Genomic DNA, 18,501 nt, shown 5'->3' on the forward strand with positions numbered 1-18,501 from the left:
ACAACAACATTACACGATTAGCCATTCCGAAGCTGGCGTGTGGACTCGATGGTTTGAGTTGGCGTACAATCCGGAACATGATTGAAGTCTTGTTCAGATTTACGGGAATCGAGATCCTCGTTTGCTGCTACAACCCAAAGCTGAGATCGGGAGAGAAAACTGTAGACTGCTATTTCTACCAGACTTCGCAATGTACCAGGGGCCAGCTTTGCAAAGACCTTCATTCACCGTGTACATCTCGGGACGAGCATGTGCCTAAGAAGGGGGCAGTGTTGCGGACCCGTGTGGACTCGACCTAACCTAACTATATGTCCGGCCCTCAAATGACCTTAACATCGCATTAAAGAATAGACACCGTAATGATTCATTCGTTCGAGAAGAATCGAGTCCCACTGGAATGGACTAGTACATACGAGAACATTCGAAAACCTTCTCTACGCACCTAACGATATATGGACTATTCTAGAGTTCTTTACCTGTCGGTATAAAAGCCGGCGGCTGTGGCCTACAGGGGACAGTTATAAATATACCAGTGCAGTTGACGCGCTAAAATTCAAAATAAATTCTTAGTTATAAATCGTTTGTAAATAGTTCTATAAGTCTTTTATCGTTATTGTTTTTGTTAATTAGTGTTAAATAAATAGTGTTTAAATAAATTGTGACTTTCTATCCACACGGAACCGACGAAAAACGTAACATTATAATAAGTATTTATTAACACAAACATCCGATACGCTACAGGAAGCAGGTAAGTCAAATTAACGTATCAAAATTCTTTGAACATCTGATCTTTGACAAGTAATAAATAAAAGCTAAAATGCAAGAAAATATACAATTTAGTTAATTTAAGTGAATTTCATAAATGATCGGTTTACTACACGTAAGTATATTATATAGTCACTTACTAGCGAAAAGTTGTTCCATTATTTCACTCAATTTTTGTCGAGATCTACCGCACGCTACACAACCAACTATTTCAGAGTCTTTTTCGATAAATCGCTATAATGTCACTGTTAATTTAAGTTCTGCCACAATTTCCATCTAGATTTACTACCTTTATACAACTATCAGTAGTAGAATAAATAATAAATAACATAAAATAAGCTCCGTAAAGACTGACAAATCCACAAAATTTCAAATCAAATTCAAATGTGTCAAATGAATCGTCAAACAGAACTGTCAAGGATCCCCACCCTAGAGAGCTTTTTCCGCCCACCATGCATGAATACATGGATAGCATTATGCTCCTTCCTTAGTCTAAAGCCCAAACTTTCTGTATGATTATTTTTAAATTTTACGTATGTTATGTTTATTTATGTTATGTTCTTTAAAATCAAAGAAGCGATTGCCATACATTACTAACATCTACAGATGCATAAGCAATACATTTATTTTTATTAGATTGAATTAAAAAAGTCTCTTTTATTTTTCTTTTAGAGGCTATCGCTTCTTTCATTATAATTTTGGCATTATTAAAATTTATTCTGTGCCCTGTGTCCCATGAATGCTGACAAATCTTAGGTTTGTGAAAATCTCCCTTTCTTAAATAATCTTTGTGTTGTTTAATTCTAACATTTAAGGGTCTAGATGTTTCACCAATGTAAAATTTATCGCATTCGCAGGGTATTTGGTATATTACATTTTTTGTTTGTTGTTCTGTATTTATTAGTTTAGTATGCGATAAAATGGATCTAAGTGTATTTTGTGTTTTGAAAGATGTTCGTATGTTATATTGTTTTCCTATCCTTCTTATTTTTTCCGAAACGCCTCGTATGTATGGAATTGTAAGTTGTATATATTGTGTATTGTTATCATTGTGTCTATGATTTGGGGTTTGTATTTCGTTTAATGTTTTGTCAATAAAATATGGTGGATAGTCGTTTTTTATTAATGTACTTTTTATGTGGTTTATATCTCTGTTTAGTGAAATGTCGTCTGTACATATTATTTTTGCCCTATCTGACGTTAACCGCCTGTTGATATTTTCACTGCCAACTCAGATACGGGGTCTTTATGAATTTTTTGCCATTTTGAAAATTGTCCATAACTTTTTTATTTCGCGGAATAATAAAATTCTGTAAAAACGTTCTTAACGCACTTTTTTAAGCACAATTCAAAGGCGTAGTTAGTTTTTTTCTATGTTTGCCCTTTTTGTCAGAAATAATAAAAAATATAATTTTTTAAATGGAAATCATAGTTGGCTATGATCTTAAAAAAATGGTGGCGTTTAACCCTTTCCAACGATATAAAGTTATGAGTATCTATTTCTAAGAATGAGAGAAATATTAGGTTTTTTATTTTTATATCGAAGCGGGCTTTGATTTTGTGTTGACCTATTTGCCTAGTATTTTACACTTTATATTCTATATTATTATTTATCTGCATAATTAAAGACTTTTGAAAAGGTAAATTATTCTATATTAGCATTAGTAATTACAATTGAAATCGATACAATAAACAATGAACAAAACTAAAAAACGTATGTTTTGAGTCACGAATATAGTTTTCTAAAAAAAGCCATCAAAGATGTTCTTTAAAAATATGGTTCTTCCCGTATATATAAGGTCTTTTAATTTCCCCAATAAAAAAAGTCCAAAGGGGTTAGTTAAATCTCAGGACCATTTTCCAATCCAATACTCTCTAAATTCTCCATTTAATAGTTCAGTTATAACCCTGGCGTTTTAATTATAATTGGTTATACTAATATAGAATGTTGATTTACCTTTTCAAAAGTCTTTAATTATGCAGATAAATAAAAATATAGAATATTAAATTGTGACAAAAAATAATTAGGCAACTAGGTCAACACAAAATCAAGGCCCGCTTCGATACAAAGATAAAAAACCTAATATTTCTCTCATTCTTAGAAATAAATACACATAACTTTATATCGTTGGAAAGGGTTACACGCCAGCATTTTTTTAAGTTCATAGCCAACTATGATTTCCATTTAAAAAATTATATTTTTTATCATTTCTGACAAAAAGAGAAAGTATAGAAAAAAAACTGACTACGCCACTGAATTGTGCTTAATTAAGTGCCTTAAGAACGTTTTTACATAATTTTATTATTCCGCGAAATACAAAAGTTATGGGCAATTTTCCAAATGGTAAAAAATTCAAAAAGACTCCGTATCTCAGTTGGCAGTGAAAATATCAACAGGCGGTTTACGCCATTAAACATGTCTCTGAAATCGAGCCCATGACATCTATGTCGGTTTTGCTCCATCTAGTCAGGAAATAGGTTTTCTCTGTTAAAACAGACCAATTTCGACCACCCTGTACATTTTGTTCATATGTTTCTGTGCTTTAAAAAATCTAAAACGTCAATATTCAATGGGTATAGTGATAAACGAGGTCTAAATTATAAGAAAATGCATTTTCTAGGAAAAGTTGAAGAGATATGTAGGTAAAAAATAGTATAATACAATTTGATAAACAATTAAATTGTGCATGTGATTCGCGTAAAATATGGGTGTTCCATTTAAATTAAACAAATTATTGCCGTTTAAATTTAGTAATTATTTAATATTGTTACGGATTCCGTGGGTCCACTAATTTAAACTCACGATAAAATACTTAACGAATTTATTTTTTCTCACTCTGTACACACAATTTATACTGATTATAATACACAATTTATGCCACTACTATTACTCTAACTTTTCTGGCACCTTCGCCAATTAATTCACAATTTAAAACGCGGTATTATCAAATTTCAAACTGTCCAACCGCCAAGCGCGGGCCTTTATATACCCCTACTGACTGTTTCTCGAAGCTTCTGTAATTTTCGATACTTTTCTGCCATCTACCAGTAAATTCTATTGCTTGATTCCCGTACTTGTCGAATTGATTAAGAGATGGCGCCTCATTAAAATGTCTTCAGATTTATTGACAATGTAGGCAACCAGCAATACCATTTTAGTTACTCGCTTCTCCGACAGATGGCGCCTGTACTGTATAAGGACATTCCCATGCTGGACTGGTTAACTTGGGAGACCTTCCTTTCTTACGCTGCGGGTTATATAACCATACCAAATCGTTCTGTTGAAATCCCGTAGAATTAGCTCTGAGGTCGTAACGAGCTTTCATCCAGTCACTGGCTAGCGCAATCTTAGTTCTAACGGCCTTATGAACGTCCAGTAATCTTTCCTTCCTAACGATTCTTTCGAACGACAGTCCAACGTTATCTTGTTCCATTTTTCCCCCAGATCGAGTACTTGTCTGGCTGCGCAAGTCTTACAATGTTGACACCACTTCTGGACATCTTCGCAATAATCCACCCAGTAAAAACATCTCTCAGCTTGCTCAAGGTCTTGTTTACTCCAAGATGGGCTCCAGTTTTACCACCATGAATTTCTTCCAATACCTGGGCAACTTTCTTCCTTGGTACCAGTAACTGAGTTGTTACTGTCCTGCCATCCGCACTTTCCCACGTGCGCTTTAACAATCCATTCTCAATAAACAGTGAATTCCACTGAGCCCAGAGAGCTTTGAAAATCAGCCCTCTGTCCGCAATATCCTACCACGATGGTCTCTCGCCGTTACCCTCCTTGAGCCGTAGTATTGCTCCGATGTCTGGATCTTCCATTTGATCTTTCCTCAATTGTGTCATTATCCATTGTTCGTCAGTTCTCAGTTTAAAATTCCTTACTCTGATAGTGCTTTCACGATGTTTCATTTTCTTGTCCAAGTTAGCTCGTTGTCGATCTGGCTCGTTGTCGATATTTTGTACCCGTCCTACACGGCACCCAGAGGTTTTCTCCATTTTCCCGAACACTGTCTTCTTGGTACCACCAGGTATCATCACAATTTCTGCTGATCTTGCTTCCATATTTTCCGAACTTTTCTCTTTAAATACAGCAAATTCCTCATTTCCGATTTTCATGATGTTTCTATGGTGATTGAACGAAAAACCATGTTGACTGATCACATCCATACCCATGATAAAATCATCTTCAATGTCTGCCACTCAAACGCTATACCGAAACTTCAAATTCCCTAACTCCAGTTCAATGAAAGCCTCTCCCCGTACAACGGCTATTTCCCCCGTAACTGTACGTAAACACACTCTTCTTCTAAGAGGCATCAGCTTGAATCCTTGCACTGAGTTAGTCCGCACCAACGATACCATAGCGCCTGTATCCACAGTCATTCGAATTCTTCTATCATTGACCTTCCCGTTGATCAGTAAACTGTTAGCGGTTCTTCCTATAATGGAAAACATCCTAGAAGTTCTGTTTTCCTCATCCAATACTCGCCCATTAGCATTGATTTCCTAGTGCCTATGTTCTCTGGATGGTGAACGGGATCGCATTTGGACGCGGCAATCCCGTTTGATGTGGCCATTCCTGCCACATCTATAGGATCTTATGTCTTGGAATCTTCTCTGGTTCTCTGTCTGGGTGTTGTTGACTTCCTTGTTTATTAGGAGCTCACCTTGTTTTGTCGAATTTTCTACACATCTCCAAACTTCTGTGGGTACCCTCGGGCTGTTCCTCGACCGTTACCAATCTTATTTTTGGTTTTGGAATGGCGCCAAACGCAGCTTCAATTTCCAGCGCCCCTTGATCAGTGCTTCGCTGCTAGTAGAAAATCGGGATATTTGCAGCGCCCTCTGTAATTCGTTGTCCCTCAGTCCGCTGATAAAACACTGGACAGCGAGTTCCTCTCTAAACCCTTCCGGTGCTTCTGGATATGCGAGGTGTACCAGTCGACGTAAGTCTGCTTCGAATTCCTGCAGACTCTCTCCGGACCTCTGCAGGCGTGTCTTGATCTGGGCCTGGTAAAGTTGACGTCGATGTTGATCGCCATATCTTCTGTCCAATGGAGCAACCAATGTTTCGTATTCCTGCTGTTGGGCTGCAGGAATAGTTTGCAGCAGTTCCAGGGCAGGGCCACGCAGCGCGATGACAAGTGCCGCTGCTTTCTCCTGGTCTGTACAACCGTTGGCAGCGGCGGCAGCTTCAAACTGGTGGTACATGGTCCAGGTGGTTTGTCCATCGTAGGTTGGGGCCTTAAGGTTCGCAGTTCCAGGAACGCCAGATGTTCTTACTTCTTCCTTGGTCTTCTGTAAGTCCATCTCTAATTTTTCCATTTTCTGCTGAAGGCGCTCCTCCAGATCTTCTACGGCTTGAAGTTGTATTTCTTGTCTTTCTTTCAGATCTTCAAAGTTCTTCTTCAGACGATTTTGATCTTCTTGTCTTTATTTCCGATGTCGCCCCTCCAAACGAATTTCCAAATTACCTAATATTTTCTCAAGCCTGTCCTGTTCTTCTTGTTTGTCTCGTTGTCGTTGAATTTTCAGATCTTCAAAATTTTTCTCAAGCCGGTCCTGTTCTTGACGTCGTAATTTTTCCTCTTCCTTTTCTCTTCTCATATTCTCCATAAAACCTTCTAATAATTTGCTCAGTTCCTCCATTTTCTTCGCTTGTTCTCTTGTATCAACCATAAAATTCTCCAATCCGGTGTAAAATCTTCAAAATCCACTTAAATCGCACTTCCAACACCAATTGTTACGGATTCTGTGGGTCCACTAATTTAAACTCACGATAAAATACTTTATTTTTAAATACGAATTTATTTTTTCTCACTCCGTACACACAATTTAATTTATACTGATAATAATACACAATTTATGCAACTACTATTACTCTAACTTTTCTGGCACCTTCGCCAATTAATTCACAATTAAAAACGCGATATTATCAAACTTCAAACTGTCTAACCGCCAAGCGCGGGCCTTTATATACCCCTACTGACTGTTTCTCGAACCTTCTGTAATTTTCGATACTTTTCTGCCATCTACCAGTAAATTCTATTGCTTGATTCGCGTACTTGTCGACTTGATTAAAAGATGGCGCCTCAAGGTCTTCAGATTTATTGACAATGTAAGCAACCACAATACCATTTTTGTCACTCGCTTCTCCGACAGATGGCGCCACACACACCTTGATAATATGAACTTTATAAGGTAGCATAATTTTTATTATTGCAACACCATTATCTGATCGATAAATAATCTTCAATAAATATTTAGTATTAAAAACTTTGATACCCTTGGAGAAATGAAGCCTTAATTTTTTTACTGCAATTTTACAAAATTGAAAATATTTCAAAAACGGTAAGGTTTAAGTGTGATAAACCTTAATGAAAATTACCTTTATTTCAATCGTAGAATCTAAAAATAGAATAATACACAGGGTGTTCCATTTAAAAAAATACAACTATAATATTTTTTACTTATTTGGGACACTCTGTATCCTGTAAAATTATTTTTAAATTGTAGCTCTAGTCCTTCAACGAACCCAAAACTTACAATTTGTAAAAATCTAATTGTTTAGCTACAATACTCCGTGTCGTATGTGGTGAACAAACCTGTATTATAAGGAAAACAAAATGTTATTTGAGCGAAAGTATGAAACACCCTGTGAACTGTGAATGGTTGAACAAAGTAAAAAAAATATTAACAAACATTTACTTAACGTTAATTATTAATTATACATTATTAAGGTTCAAAATGTCCTCGACATTTACGACTATGTTTTGCTTTTTCTATATCAACATCTGGATATTGCTGTTTTAATGCCTCCATATCCATGCCAGGGAAACGTTTTAGTAAGCCAATAACATGATTGAAATCTCTCCTTAAAATTGTGATTAAGAAAATATATTAATGTATTTTTATCCATTAAATTTAATGATTTACCTTTGCTTCCTTTTTTTCGTTAAATATAATTTCTCATTATATTTTAACAAAAATGCTTCTACATCTCTATCATATTTATAAAACTGGTATTTCTGTTGCCACTTTGTATTCATATGCTTTGGTACTACGTGTTCAGACATTCTAAAAATAATGTGGTTATTAATGTTACTATTATAATACAGCGGATCAAATTATCGTAAAATAAGAGCGTTTGTCATTTTTAAACCACAATTTTAAGAGCAATGGTTGTGACAACAATTACTGATTAATTAGTAGTTAATAATTAACCATTTATCCATTGTAAATTGTAATCACGTTTATATACAGGGTGGTCCGAATAATATTCCGGAAACTTCGGTAGCATATTCTGCAGATAAAAACAAGTAAAACAGTTCGTATAAAATATATGTCCTAAAATGCTTAGTTTCGGAGATACAGGGTATAACACAGGGTTTTAACACATTTTCAAATGCCATAAATGTTATAATAACTGATTATAAGTTTAGATATTATTGTTGTAGAGCCTGGCCATTATATTGAGTACATATTTTAATTTTGTAGAGTAATTAATTATTATATTGTAATTATTACTTACATACATATATTGAAACTGCATTTACTGAGACACTTAAATTTGATATTTTATTTAATAAAATAAAATTAAACACTTATTGATTTTTTAATCGTTACCCTTATGTGAAAAGACATCTTATAATAAAAGTTTTGCCGTTTTTTATTTCTTTCACTATCCTCCCTCAACTTATTTTTTTTACATTGCGACAAATATGTAAGTTTTTTTTTATTTCCTTAAAATACTGTCGGTCGATCTGCACGCCACTGGAAATTTATGTTATCTCAGGGTCTTTGAATAAGAAGACTAAGGAAGGAGCATATCAAAAATCTTACGTACACCGCGATGGGCCTCAAATATGGCCGACTTAAATTCCGGTTTATCAGTGTCGTTCTAATTTTATTTAAAAAATATAAAACTATGATGTAGGGTAGACTCAATAATTTTTTGTTTTATTTTACGTTGTGAATAAATGTTGGTAGTTATTAAAATTGTTATAAAAATATATAATTCTAATAAAAATATAAGTTATAATAAGTATTTATTAACACAAACATCCGATACGCTACTGAAGCAGGTAAGTCAAATTAACGTATCTAAATTCTTTGACATCTAATCTTTGACAAGTAATAAAAAAAAGCTAAAATGCAACAAAATAATTAAATTAAGTTAATTTAAGTGAATTTCATAAATGATCGGTTTACTACATGTATGTATATTATACAGTCACTTACTAGCGAAAAGTTGTTCCATTATTTCACTCAATTTTTGCCGAGATCTACCGCACGCTACACAACCAACTATTTTAGAGTCTTTTTCGATAAATCGCGATAGTGTCACTGTTAATTTAAGTTCTGCCACAATTTCCATCTACATTTACTACCTTTATACAACTATCAGTAGTAGAATAAATAATAAGTAACATAAAATAAGCTCCGTAAAGACTGACAAATCCACAAAATTTCAAATCAAATTCAAATGTGTCAAATGAATCGTCAAACAGAACTGTCAAGGATCCCCACCCTAGAGAGCTTTTATGGTGGCTTTTCCGCCCACCATGCATAAATACATGGATAGCATTATGCTCCTTCCTTAGTCTTCTTATTCAAAGCTCAGGGTGCATCCACATCATCCTAGAAAAAACGGAACAACGTATCGGCGTAATGACCTTGTATTGATTTCCAGCAATTCTATTGGCTGAAATTTTTGACAGATGAAATTTTTGACAGATAAATTTATCAGCCAATAGAATTGCTGGAACTCGATTCAAGGTCGTTACGCCGCGCCGTTCCGCTTCTTCTAGGATGATGTGGACGCACCCTCAAACGTCTAATTCTGTTCTTTTGTCGTGTCGCTGGCGACAGTCGCAGTTCTGAGAATGGGGCTTTATACACCTACATCGTTGCCATTGGGAAGATAACCTATTCCCTTCTCTATGCATTCTCTCGCACTCGTTGATTTACGGAAACCAATGTGTGATGAAGTTTTAGAGCATTTTATGAATGAATCATTATATCTCCCGTGTTTTAATATCTTTGGTCACAACCTAATGCTAAACATACCGGTAGTAAGTGTAATGTGGTTATTATAAAGACTGCTTAATTTATGTAATAGAGAAAAAGTAAAAGATACATTTAATATATATATATTTCATACTTATAATAATATCTCAGACCGAGGCGAGATGTTACATGTTTTCCTGGCCTCTCACCAGTTTCTCCCGTTTCAAGTTCATGATAGGCTTTATTTCTTTCTCTAATTACAGCTTCTAAATTTTCCATAGATTCTTCAACTTTATCTAGTCGTTCCGGGCTTGGAAATAGTTGGACTTGTTCGTTAGCCTCTTGTTCCATTGTTAATAGCATATTTCTTTCTTTAAGTAAAACGTACCTAGGAGTATTTTTGTTATTTAAAACCATCAAGATCAAGAGATAATAAAAATGTGGTAATTATTGCATATACAGGGTGGTGCCTCCCATACGACGCGGAGACTCCAAGGAGAACGGTAGTTTATATCGAAATTAAATTTTGCGATCATATATACGTTACGAAAGCATTTTATAAAAATATGTACACTTATACAGGGTGTCCCCAAAAATGTTACATATCAAAGTTGTGTTTTTTGTAATGGAACACCCGATATATTAATTGATTTTCGGATTCTAGGAAAAAATAAAAGTGAGTTTTATAAAAAATGCATATTACTAAAATGTAAGAATTTTGACATATTTCACATTTTGTGAAAATGAAGATTAAATTTTAAATTTCAATAACATCTACCAAAGTTTTAATTAACTCTGTATACCCCGATTTTTTACAATAACTATTGTTTGTTAAACCAAATTAAAATTTGACCCGATGAGACAAATTTAATATAGAGCATTAGTCACTTTTAAATCATCAAGTTACTCCTTTATTTCAAATGGAACACTCAGTATATTATTCCGGTGCTCAATGTGGAATTAATGTCTTCAAAATATTATTAAGATTGCCTACCCCTTAGGCAAATATTTTCCTAGGTATTTTAATTTTTATGATTTTGCGTTAGTAGATCTTTATTATTTGAAAAAATCTAGGGTGGCTGTGATATACCTATTGTTAGTTTAACAAAAACTAAAAGATGTATAGTAAAATATTCAAGGGTAATAAAAAATACACGTTTAAAACATATTAATTATTACAGAATTAAAATTAGTATAATTATGTGACAAAAATTACCTTTTTTTTTTTTTTTTGTTTTTGTTAGAGAAGAGGGGAAGCGATTTACCGCCGAAGTGTGGGGCTCAATGCGACAATACCATATTAGCCGCATAATACCCACTAAACCCCTCTCCTATGCTAGGAGTGGATGTCGATCGCCGTGAGGCATACGGATGCATCCACTCCTACCTTTACTAGTCACTCCGTCGACGTTGAATCGCTCTAGTAGCTCGCTTAAACTTAATCTTTATTATCACAGAATCGATTATCACTGACAGGGGCCCATGCAGGACAATTTACATAGTTCTATTAGGTCTTGCGGCCACTACCTCGTCGACTTCAATAAGAATGTTGAGACACAACTGGTCAACAGCCTTCCAACAGTGCTCATCACGCAGCATAACCGTGATGAGGCTTCCCTCAGTCAGGTGTCCTGTGATGGCTTCCGTCTCAGTTCTCAGTGCCGCATGTCGGTCGCATTTCAATAGTACCTGCCCGGCATCCTCTACATCGCCACAAGCTCCGCAGTGAGAAGAGGCAGCTTTTCCGATGCGATGTCTGTAGGCAGCGAACGTACCATGTCCGCTCAGAAACTGCACCAAGCAGTAGGTCAGTCTCCCATGGTCTCTCCGTAGCCATGGTCTCAGGTCTGATATCCAGCACCGAGTCCATCCGCCCCGATCGCTGCTTTGCCACTTCTATTCCACAGCTCCAGGAATTTTTCTTTTTTTGCCTTGATGGCACCTTTTTCTAACCCGTAAGATTCGCTCCTATATCTAGCTTGTAGGTCTAGAGGCATTATCCCAGCGAGCACTTGTAGTGCTTCTGTGGACACTGTCCTGTTTGCCCTGCTTACATATAGGAGCACCGTCCTCTGTGCCCGGTTTAGAGCGTCAACATTCTTTGCCAGCTTTAGAGCGGTTTCTGCCCATGTGGGTGCAGCATACAGCACAGCCGACGCGTGTGCAGTTGCCAGCATCCTGCGTGCCCAATCGCCGGCGCCACCATCGCGCGGCATGAGTCTTGTTGAGCTCTTGCACTCTCCGCTGCATTCTTTGCCTTTGTCTGAGTGTGGTAGACAAAGGTGCCATTTTTGTCTAGCCAGGCGCCCAAGTATTCTTGGTAGAGTAATCTCGTCCTTAATTGGCAGAATGTCCTTACTCCCAGAATGTTGACCTCCAAAGCCCCTACCAGTTTTGCTCTGCCGGTCAGTCTGCAAACACAGGTCTTTTCAGGAGCTAGTTCTAGCCTTCTGCTTTCTATCCACTGTTTTATATTTTCAGCGGCTATCGTTGCTAGTCTCTTGGCTTCATCCAGATCTTTACCTATAGACACAACGCCTAAGTCATCCGCAAAGGCTATCGTGTAGACGCCACTGGGTTGATCGATGGCGAGAACCGGATCATACATGATGTTCCACAAAAAAGGTCCTAAAACTGACCCCTGTGGAACTCCCATACTGACTACCTTACTGTAACCACTCCCAGTAAGAACCACCCGTTTGGAGAAATAACTCTTTACGATGTTGAGTAAATATTTCTGTATTCTCCTTCTCTCCAGCTCTTCTATAATTTATTATGTCCCACCTGGCCGTGTTAAACGCATTTTTCACGTCCAAAGCTACCATCAGGCAGGTCTCCCTGTGCCTGTATCCACCAGCTTTTGCGCTCTCAGCGAGCTGCAAAATTCTCTTAACAGCCTCCACCGTGGAGCATCCCTTGCGAAACCCGTACTGTTCTGAGTTCAGTTCTTCATTATTGGCTGTCATATTATCCTCCAATCTTGTATGGATTATACGCTCAAGTAATTTGCCCATCGCGCTGATTAAACAGATTGGTCGTAGGCCTCCAGGCTCTCCTGGGTCTTTTCCCGGCTTCAATCAAAACGACTCGTGAACTTTTCCACTGATCAGGAAAACGTCCCTCGCGCAGTAACTTTGTCATGGCCTCTGCCAGCTCTTCGGGATAATCATCTGCCAAAATCTTTACCGCCTCTGCAGGAATGTTGTCAAGTCCTGGAGCCTTGTGGATTTCCAGGGTGGCTGCCGCAATTTTTATCTCCGTTCGTTCGATGAGAGGGATACTATTTCCATCAGTTGAATCTAGCTCCCATCTAATTATAGGTGTGTCAGGAAACAGTCTATCTACCTGCACTCTTGTAATGTTATCCGGCACTACTGGGCTCACCTGTTTGCCAAATCTTTTTGTCACAAGACGATATGCCGTGCCCCAAATGTCGTTTTCCACCTCGTTAATGAGATTTCTGAACGAATCTTTTTTTGCAGCCTCAATTGCGCGTTTGGCAGCTCTCCTGGCTATTACGAGTTCTTGCCTGGCGGCAGTCTCTTCCTCCGTTGGTGCACCTCTCTTGTGTAGCCTCGCAAGCCTGCGGTGTGCAGCATTTTTGACTTTAAGAGCATCGGAGACTTGAGGTGTCCACCAATACACGGTGTCTTTCCGTGGTCGCCCTTTGGGCCTAACACTATCGCACGCATTTCTTAGTGCTTTTTCAATTGCCTCTATAGTATTTTCCCTGACAGTAAGCATGGATTCAGCGAGCCTGTCTCTGAATCTTGCGGTGACATGGTTATTCCATCTAATTTGTCTATGAGGTGGCCTATGTTCTTTCAAGGTTAGACTAGTATGAAAGATTATGGTTCTGTGGTCGCTCGCGGAATCTTCGTCAAGTAGCTTCCAGTCCGCATTAATATTGTTTGCCCCTGCTTTCCAGAAGGTGACATCGACAATACTTGATCTGCCACCCTTGCTGAAAGTGGGCGTATTTCCCTGGTTTAATAGTTCTAGGCCATTTTGTGCGGCCCACTCAGCGATCATAGTGCCTCTGGTATTGTTACATCTTGAACCCCAGCTAACATGCCAGCCGTTCATATCGCCACCCACGAGGAGACTTATTCCATTTGGTGCCGATTGCACTAGCCCAGACATCTCATCAAGATCATTTGAGACCTCTCCTATCGTGGCGTTGGGGTGCAGATATACAGATAAAGCAATCATTTTTCCAAGCTTGGCAGCTACATAGCTCCTTCCCTTCCAAAGTTCGTCGCAGGCTCCGTTTCTCAACCAGATAGCTGCATTGAAGTTTTCACTACAAACCCATCCAGGGTATTTGTTAAGGACAGCTTTGTTTGGTTCAGACACTAGTGCAGTGTTCGCATCATATTTATTAGCCAGGACAAATAAGGGACAAAAATTACCTAGATGAAATCAAATGCTCAAAATGCTTCTTCTCCTGTTCACTGCATAAAATGATTATCTTTTCAAAAGATATTTTTATTTTAAATTCATACGTGTTCTACTTTTAAAAGCAGCTACAATCATTTCTCTCATGTTGTCGACAATAGTTGGTCGAGTTTTGTAAACACTGTCTAACATATTATTTCCATACAAAAAAGCATAGACTAGATAAAATCGGGAGCATTTAAGTATTCTATTAATTGGCGAATGCACACTGCATTCACCAACTAATAGAATCATATCAATTCTCTCTGATGCATGATGTAGAATAAGTTTACATTTTCGGCAAATTTCTGAATTTGTTTTTGTTTTGACTGACACAAAATAATAACTAGTTATTAAAGTTGGACGAATTAGGCAGCTATGTTGCAGTAACGTCAGACATATCACGGCCACCTAGATTTTATCAAATAATAAAGTTCTACTGAGACTAAATCATAAAAATAAAAATATTTAGGAAAATCTTTGATTGAGGGGTAGACAACCTTAATAATATTTTGAAGTGACATGAATTCCCCATTGAATATACTGGGTGTTCCATTTAAAATAAAAGAGTAACTTGCTTTTAAAGGTCACCAATGTTTGATATTAATTTTGTCTCCCCTGTATTACTTTTTGGGTCAAGTTTTAATTTGATTTAAAGTACAATAGTTATTTTAACTTCATATTAGGGTATACCGGGTAAATTCCAATTTAGACAGCTTTTATTGAAATTTAAAAATTGCTTTTTATTTTTAGAAAATGTTAAATATGTTAAAAACCTTACATTTTAGTTATACCGGGTGCGTCTCAAAAGCGTCTCACCCCTATAACTTTTTTACTTTTTCAGTTAAAAAAATGAAATTTGGTATGTTAGTATATGACATAAATTAGGATTGATTGACGTATTCAATTGTTTTCGGAAACTTCCGGTTTCACCGGAAATGACTACAACTTTTGATTTTTAAATGGCACCCTCGGTATTTTTTTATTTAATTCGATAGAAAATAACATTCTGAAAAGAATGACATATCATATGTCAACTTTTGACATTTTCGCATATGGTTTATTTGAAATTATAACTTGCGGTTCGTAAGAAAAATTTGACTGGAAATACCAAGTGTGTGGTGTCAAATTATTCGTAAAAAAATGCTTTTTCCAAATATGCTAATAAGCCACCCTCGTTTCATTTGAAAAAATTGAAATATGATTAAAAATACGACTTGAGCATTTTCTAACTGGCCAGGACAAGACACTAAAAACATTAGACGATGAAATCTATTTTTCCAAGGCTCCTTGATTAAGAATCGTTGTTTTTAACATAGCCATAGCACTCTAGATTGAATTTTAAAATACAATTTTTGATTAAGCAAAAATGTCAAAAATTGACATATGATATGTCATTCTATTCAGAATGTCATTTTCTATCGAATAAAGTAAAAAAATACCGAGGGTGCCATTTAAAAATCAAAAGTTGTAGTCATTTCCAGTGAAACAGGAAGTGACCAAAAACAATTGAATTCATCAATCAATCCTAATTTATGTCATATACTAACATACCAAATCTGGTTTTATCTGGAAAAATAAAAAAGTTATAGGGGTGAGCCACTTTTCAGACGCACCCGGTATACTTCTCTAATAAAACTCACCTTTATTTTTCTCCTAAAATCCGAAAATCAATTAATATATAGGGTGTTCCATTACAAAAAACACAACTTTGATATGTAACTTTTTTGGGAACACCCTGTAGAATTCTGTATATTTTTAAAAAGTGCTCTGAATTAACGGTATTAACCTACATATGCTCACAAAATTTTATTTCAATACAAACCTATGTGTTTTGTGATACAAACTGTCGTTCTCCTTGGAGCCTTCGTATGAGAGGCGCCACCCTGTACAATTACTATTTTTGGATTATACAGGGTGCATCTCAAAAGTGGCTCACCCCTAGAACTTTTTTAAATTTTCAGATAAAACAACGAGATGTGGTATGTTAGTATATGACATAAATTAGAATTGATTGACATATTCAATTGTTTTCGGAAACTTCCGGTTTCACCGGAAATAACTACAACTTTTGATTTTTAAATTGCACCCTCGGTATTCTTTTTTCTTTATTCGATAGAAAATGACACTCTGAATAGAATGACATATCATATGTCAACTTTTGACATTTTCGCATATGGTATATTTGAAATTGTAACCAAGTATGTGGTATCAAATTGTTTGTAAAAAATGCTTTTTCCAAATATGCTAATGACCCTCGTACCATTTGAAAAAATTGAGATATGATTACAAATACAATTTGGGCATCTTTTAACTGGCCAGGACAAGACACTTAAAACATTAGACTATCAAATCTATTTTTCCAAGGCTCCTTGATTAAAAATTAGTGTTTTTTGACACACCCATGGCACTCTAGACTGAAATTTAAAATACAATTTATTTTTGAGCAAATATGTCAAAGTTGACATATGTCATTCGATTCAGAGTGTCATTTTCTATCAAATAAAGTAAAAAAATACCAAGGGTGCCATTTAAAAATCAAATCGACGGTTGAAAGGAGAAACTGCTAATACGCCACTTTCGTAACTTTACAGAAGACCTGTTTGTCTGTTTTATTTCGAAACTTTGTCGCTTGGCATTATGTTTCTTATAATTTATTCAAAATTTAAAATGTTTAATGCGCCAAACCATTGGATTATTAGGAAGAAAACCTAAGTAGATCGACGCAGAAAAATTCGCTGATTTCGATAAAAGTGGCATATTAGCCATTTCTCCTTTCAACCGTCGAAATGTTGTAGATATTTCTGGTGAAACAGGAAGTGACTGAAAACAATTGAATATGTCAATCAATCCTAATTTATGTCATATACTAACATACCAAATCTCGTTGTTTTATCTGAAAAACTAAAAAAGTTATAGGGGTGAGCCATTTTTTAGATGCACCCGGTATAGGAAATATTTTATATACTCACATTCTACTGTCCCAAGGGATTAAAAATAAACTGGGAGAGTAGAGAAATTGTGTTTTTTTAAATATTTTTTCAACCAAACAAACTTACGGGATCAGGGAGCGAATAGGAGTGCTGGGGAAGGTCAAAACATTATACTGATTAAGGATACTCATAACCATAACACATTCATTTTACCACCCTTTAATTATTAATTTTAATTGAGAACTTCTTACCATAGTTTATGTAAATCTACATTTGATTTTAATCTCATTTCATCTTTTTTCCATGCCCTACCAACTTTTACGTCGTTTGCACCCCAGTTTTTTTGATCGTCAAAAAATTCCATCAAATCAAATTTTCGTGTTGTAGTTGAGATATTCCTAAATTAAATAACTATTAGCACAGAATATATATCAACATAATTTACCAAATACCTGCTGAATATACACGAAACAATTGGTTCATTTTTTCGAAGACTAACATTATTTAAAAGTTTACATAAATTTAAAATTTTGTTAGAACTCATTTTAAAATAAGTATATCTCTTGTTCAATCTCTTGTCTATGTCACAGGTCTATAGTCTATGTTTTAAAATAGAAACCTCTTGTACATGTAGAAAAAAAATAATAAAACCAAAATCCAAACCTAAAAATTTACTTTGGTTAGGTTAGATCACGGTTAGATCATAGACAAACAGAAAAATTAAAAGACTGCCAGCCAGAAGACATACGACGCGCAGGCAAAGAGTCTTATCTACTCTTTGGCGCAGGCAAATGTTCCTGTAGCGCATCGACGCAAGTGCCGAAATACGTCCATCTAGCTATCTGTGTTTCGACACTAGTCCGTTAGTCTTAGCATATTCAGAAAGAACACGCTAACCTCCAGCGTTGCCAATTTGTGAGGAATTCCCCAAATTTTGGGGAATCCGGAGCCGATTGGGAATTTTGTGGGGATTAGCAATAGGCGGCGAAAATAAGGGGAGTTTCAACATTTTATTGCTGATTGAAAATGGCGTAAAATTTTTAGCTTTAAAAACGGAGCGGGACCATATATCTTTCCCAACTTAAAAATTATAATCTGCTTTTTACTTGTGCTTCCCTTTGCAAATGCTTCAGTTGAAAGAAAATTTAGTGACCTCAAATTATTTAATCACTTCTAGGGAAGGGATTAAAAAACAAGGAGGTAATTTACAGTTTAATCCCTCTAACATATATGTTATATCCATATTTAACCTTCAAATGACCTTATTTACTCTTTATACTTATTTATTCTTATTCATTGTTTATTCCAAAGTTAAACGTATAAGTTCGTTCTAATATAACTCATAAACAAT

The 18,501-nt window shown here is 36.0% G+C and overlaps 1 protein-coding gene across 1 annotated transcript; it reads right to left on the reverse strand.

Moving 5' to 3' along the window:
* Positions 1 to 7,459: 7,459 nt before the first annotated feature.
* Positions 7,460 to 17,906, reverse strand: LOC115884108 (39S ribosomal protein L47, mitochondrial). The gene is made up of 5 exons (XM_030902596.1): positions 17,603 to 17,906; positions 17,402 to 17,548; positions 9,935 to 10,168; positions 7,708 to 7,848; positions 7,460 to 7,645 (listed from the first exon to the last, which is right to left on the reverse strand). The coding sequence occupies exons 1-5, from the start codon at positions 17,692 to 17,694 to the stop codon at positions 7,507 to 7,509; spliced, it is 753 nt and encodes a 250-aa protein (XP_030758456.1). The 5' UTR covers positions 17,695 to 17,906; the 3' UTR covers positions 7,460 to 7,506.
* Between the last annotated feature and the right edge of the window lie 595 nt (positions 17,907 to 18,501).

This window comes from Sitophilus oryzae, unplaced genomic scaffold, assembly GCF_002938485.1.
Source record: "Sitophilus oryzae breed Bouriz unplaced genomic scaffold, Soryzae_2.0 scaffold_2014_pilon_pilon, whole genome shotgun sequence".
NCBI lineage: Eukaryota > Metazoa > Arthropoda > Insecta > Coleoptera > Curculionidae > Sitophilus > Sitophilus oryzae.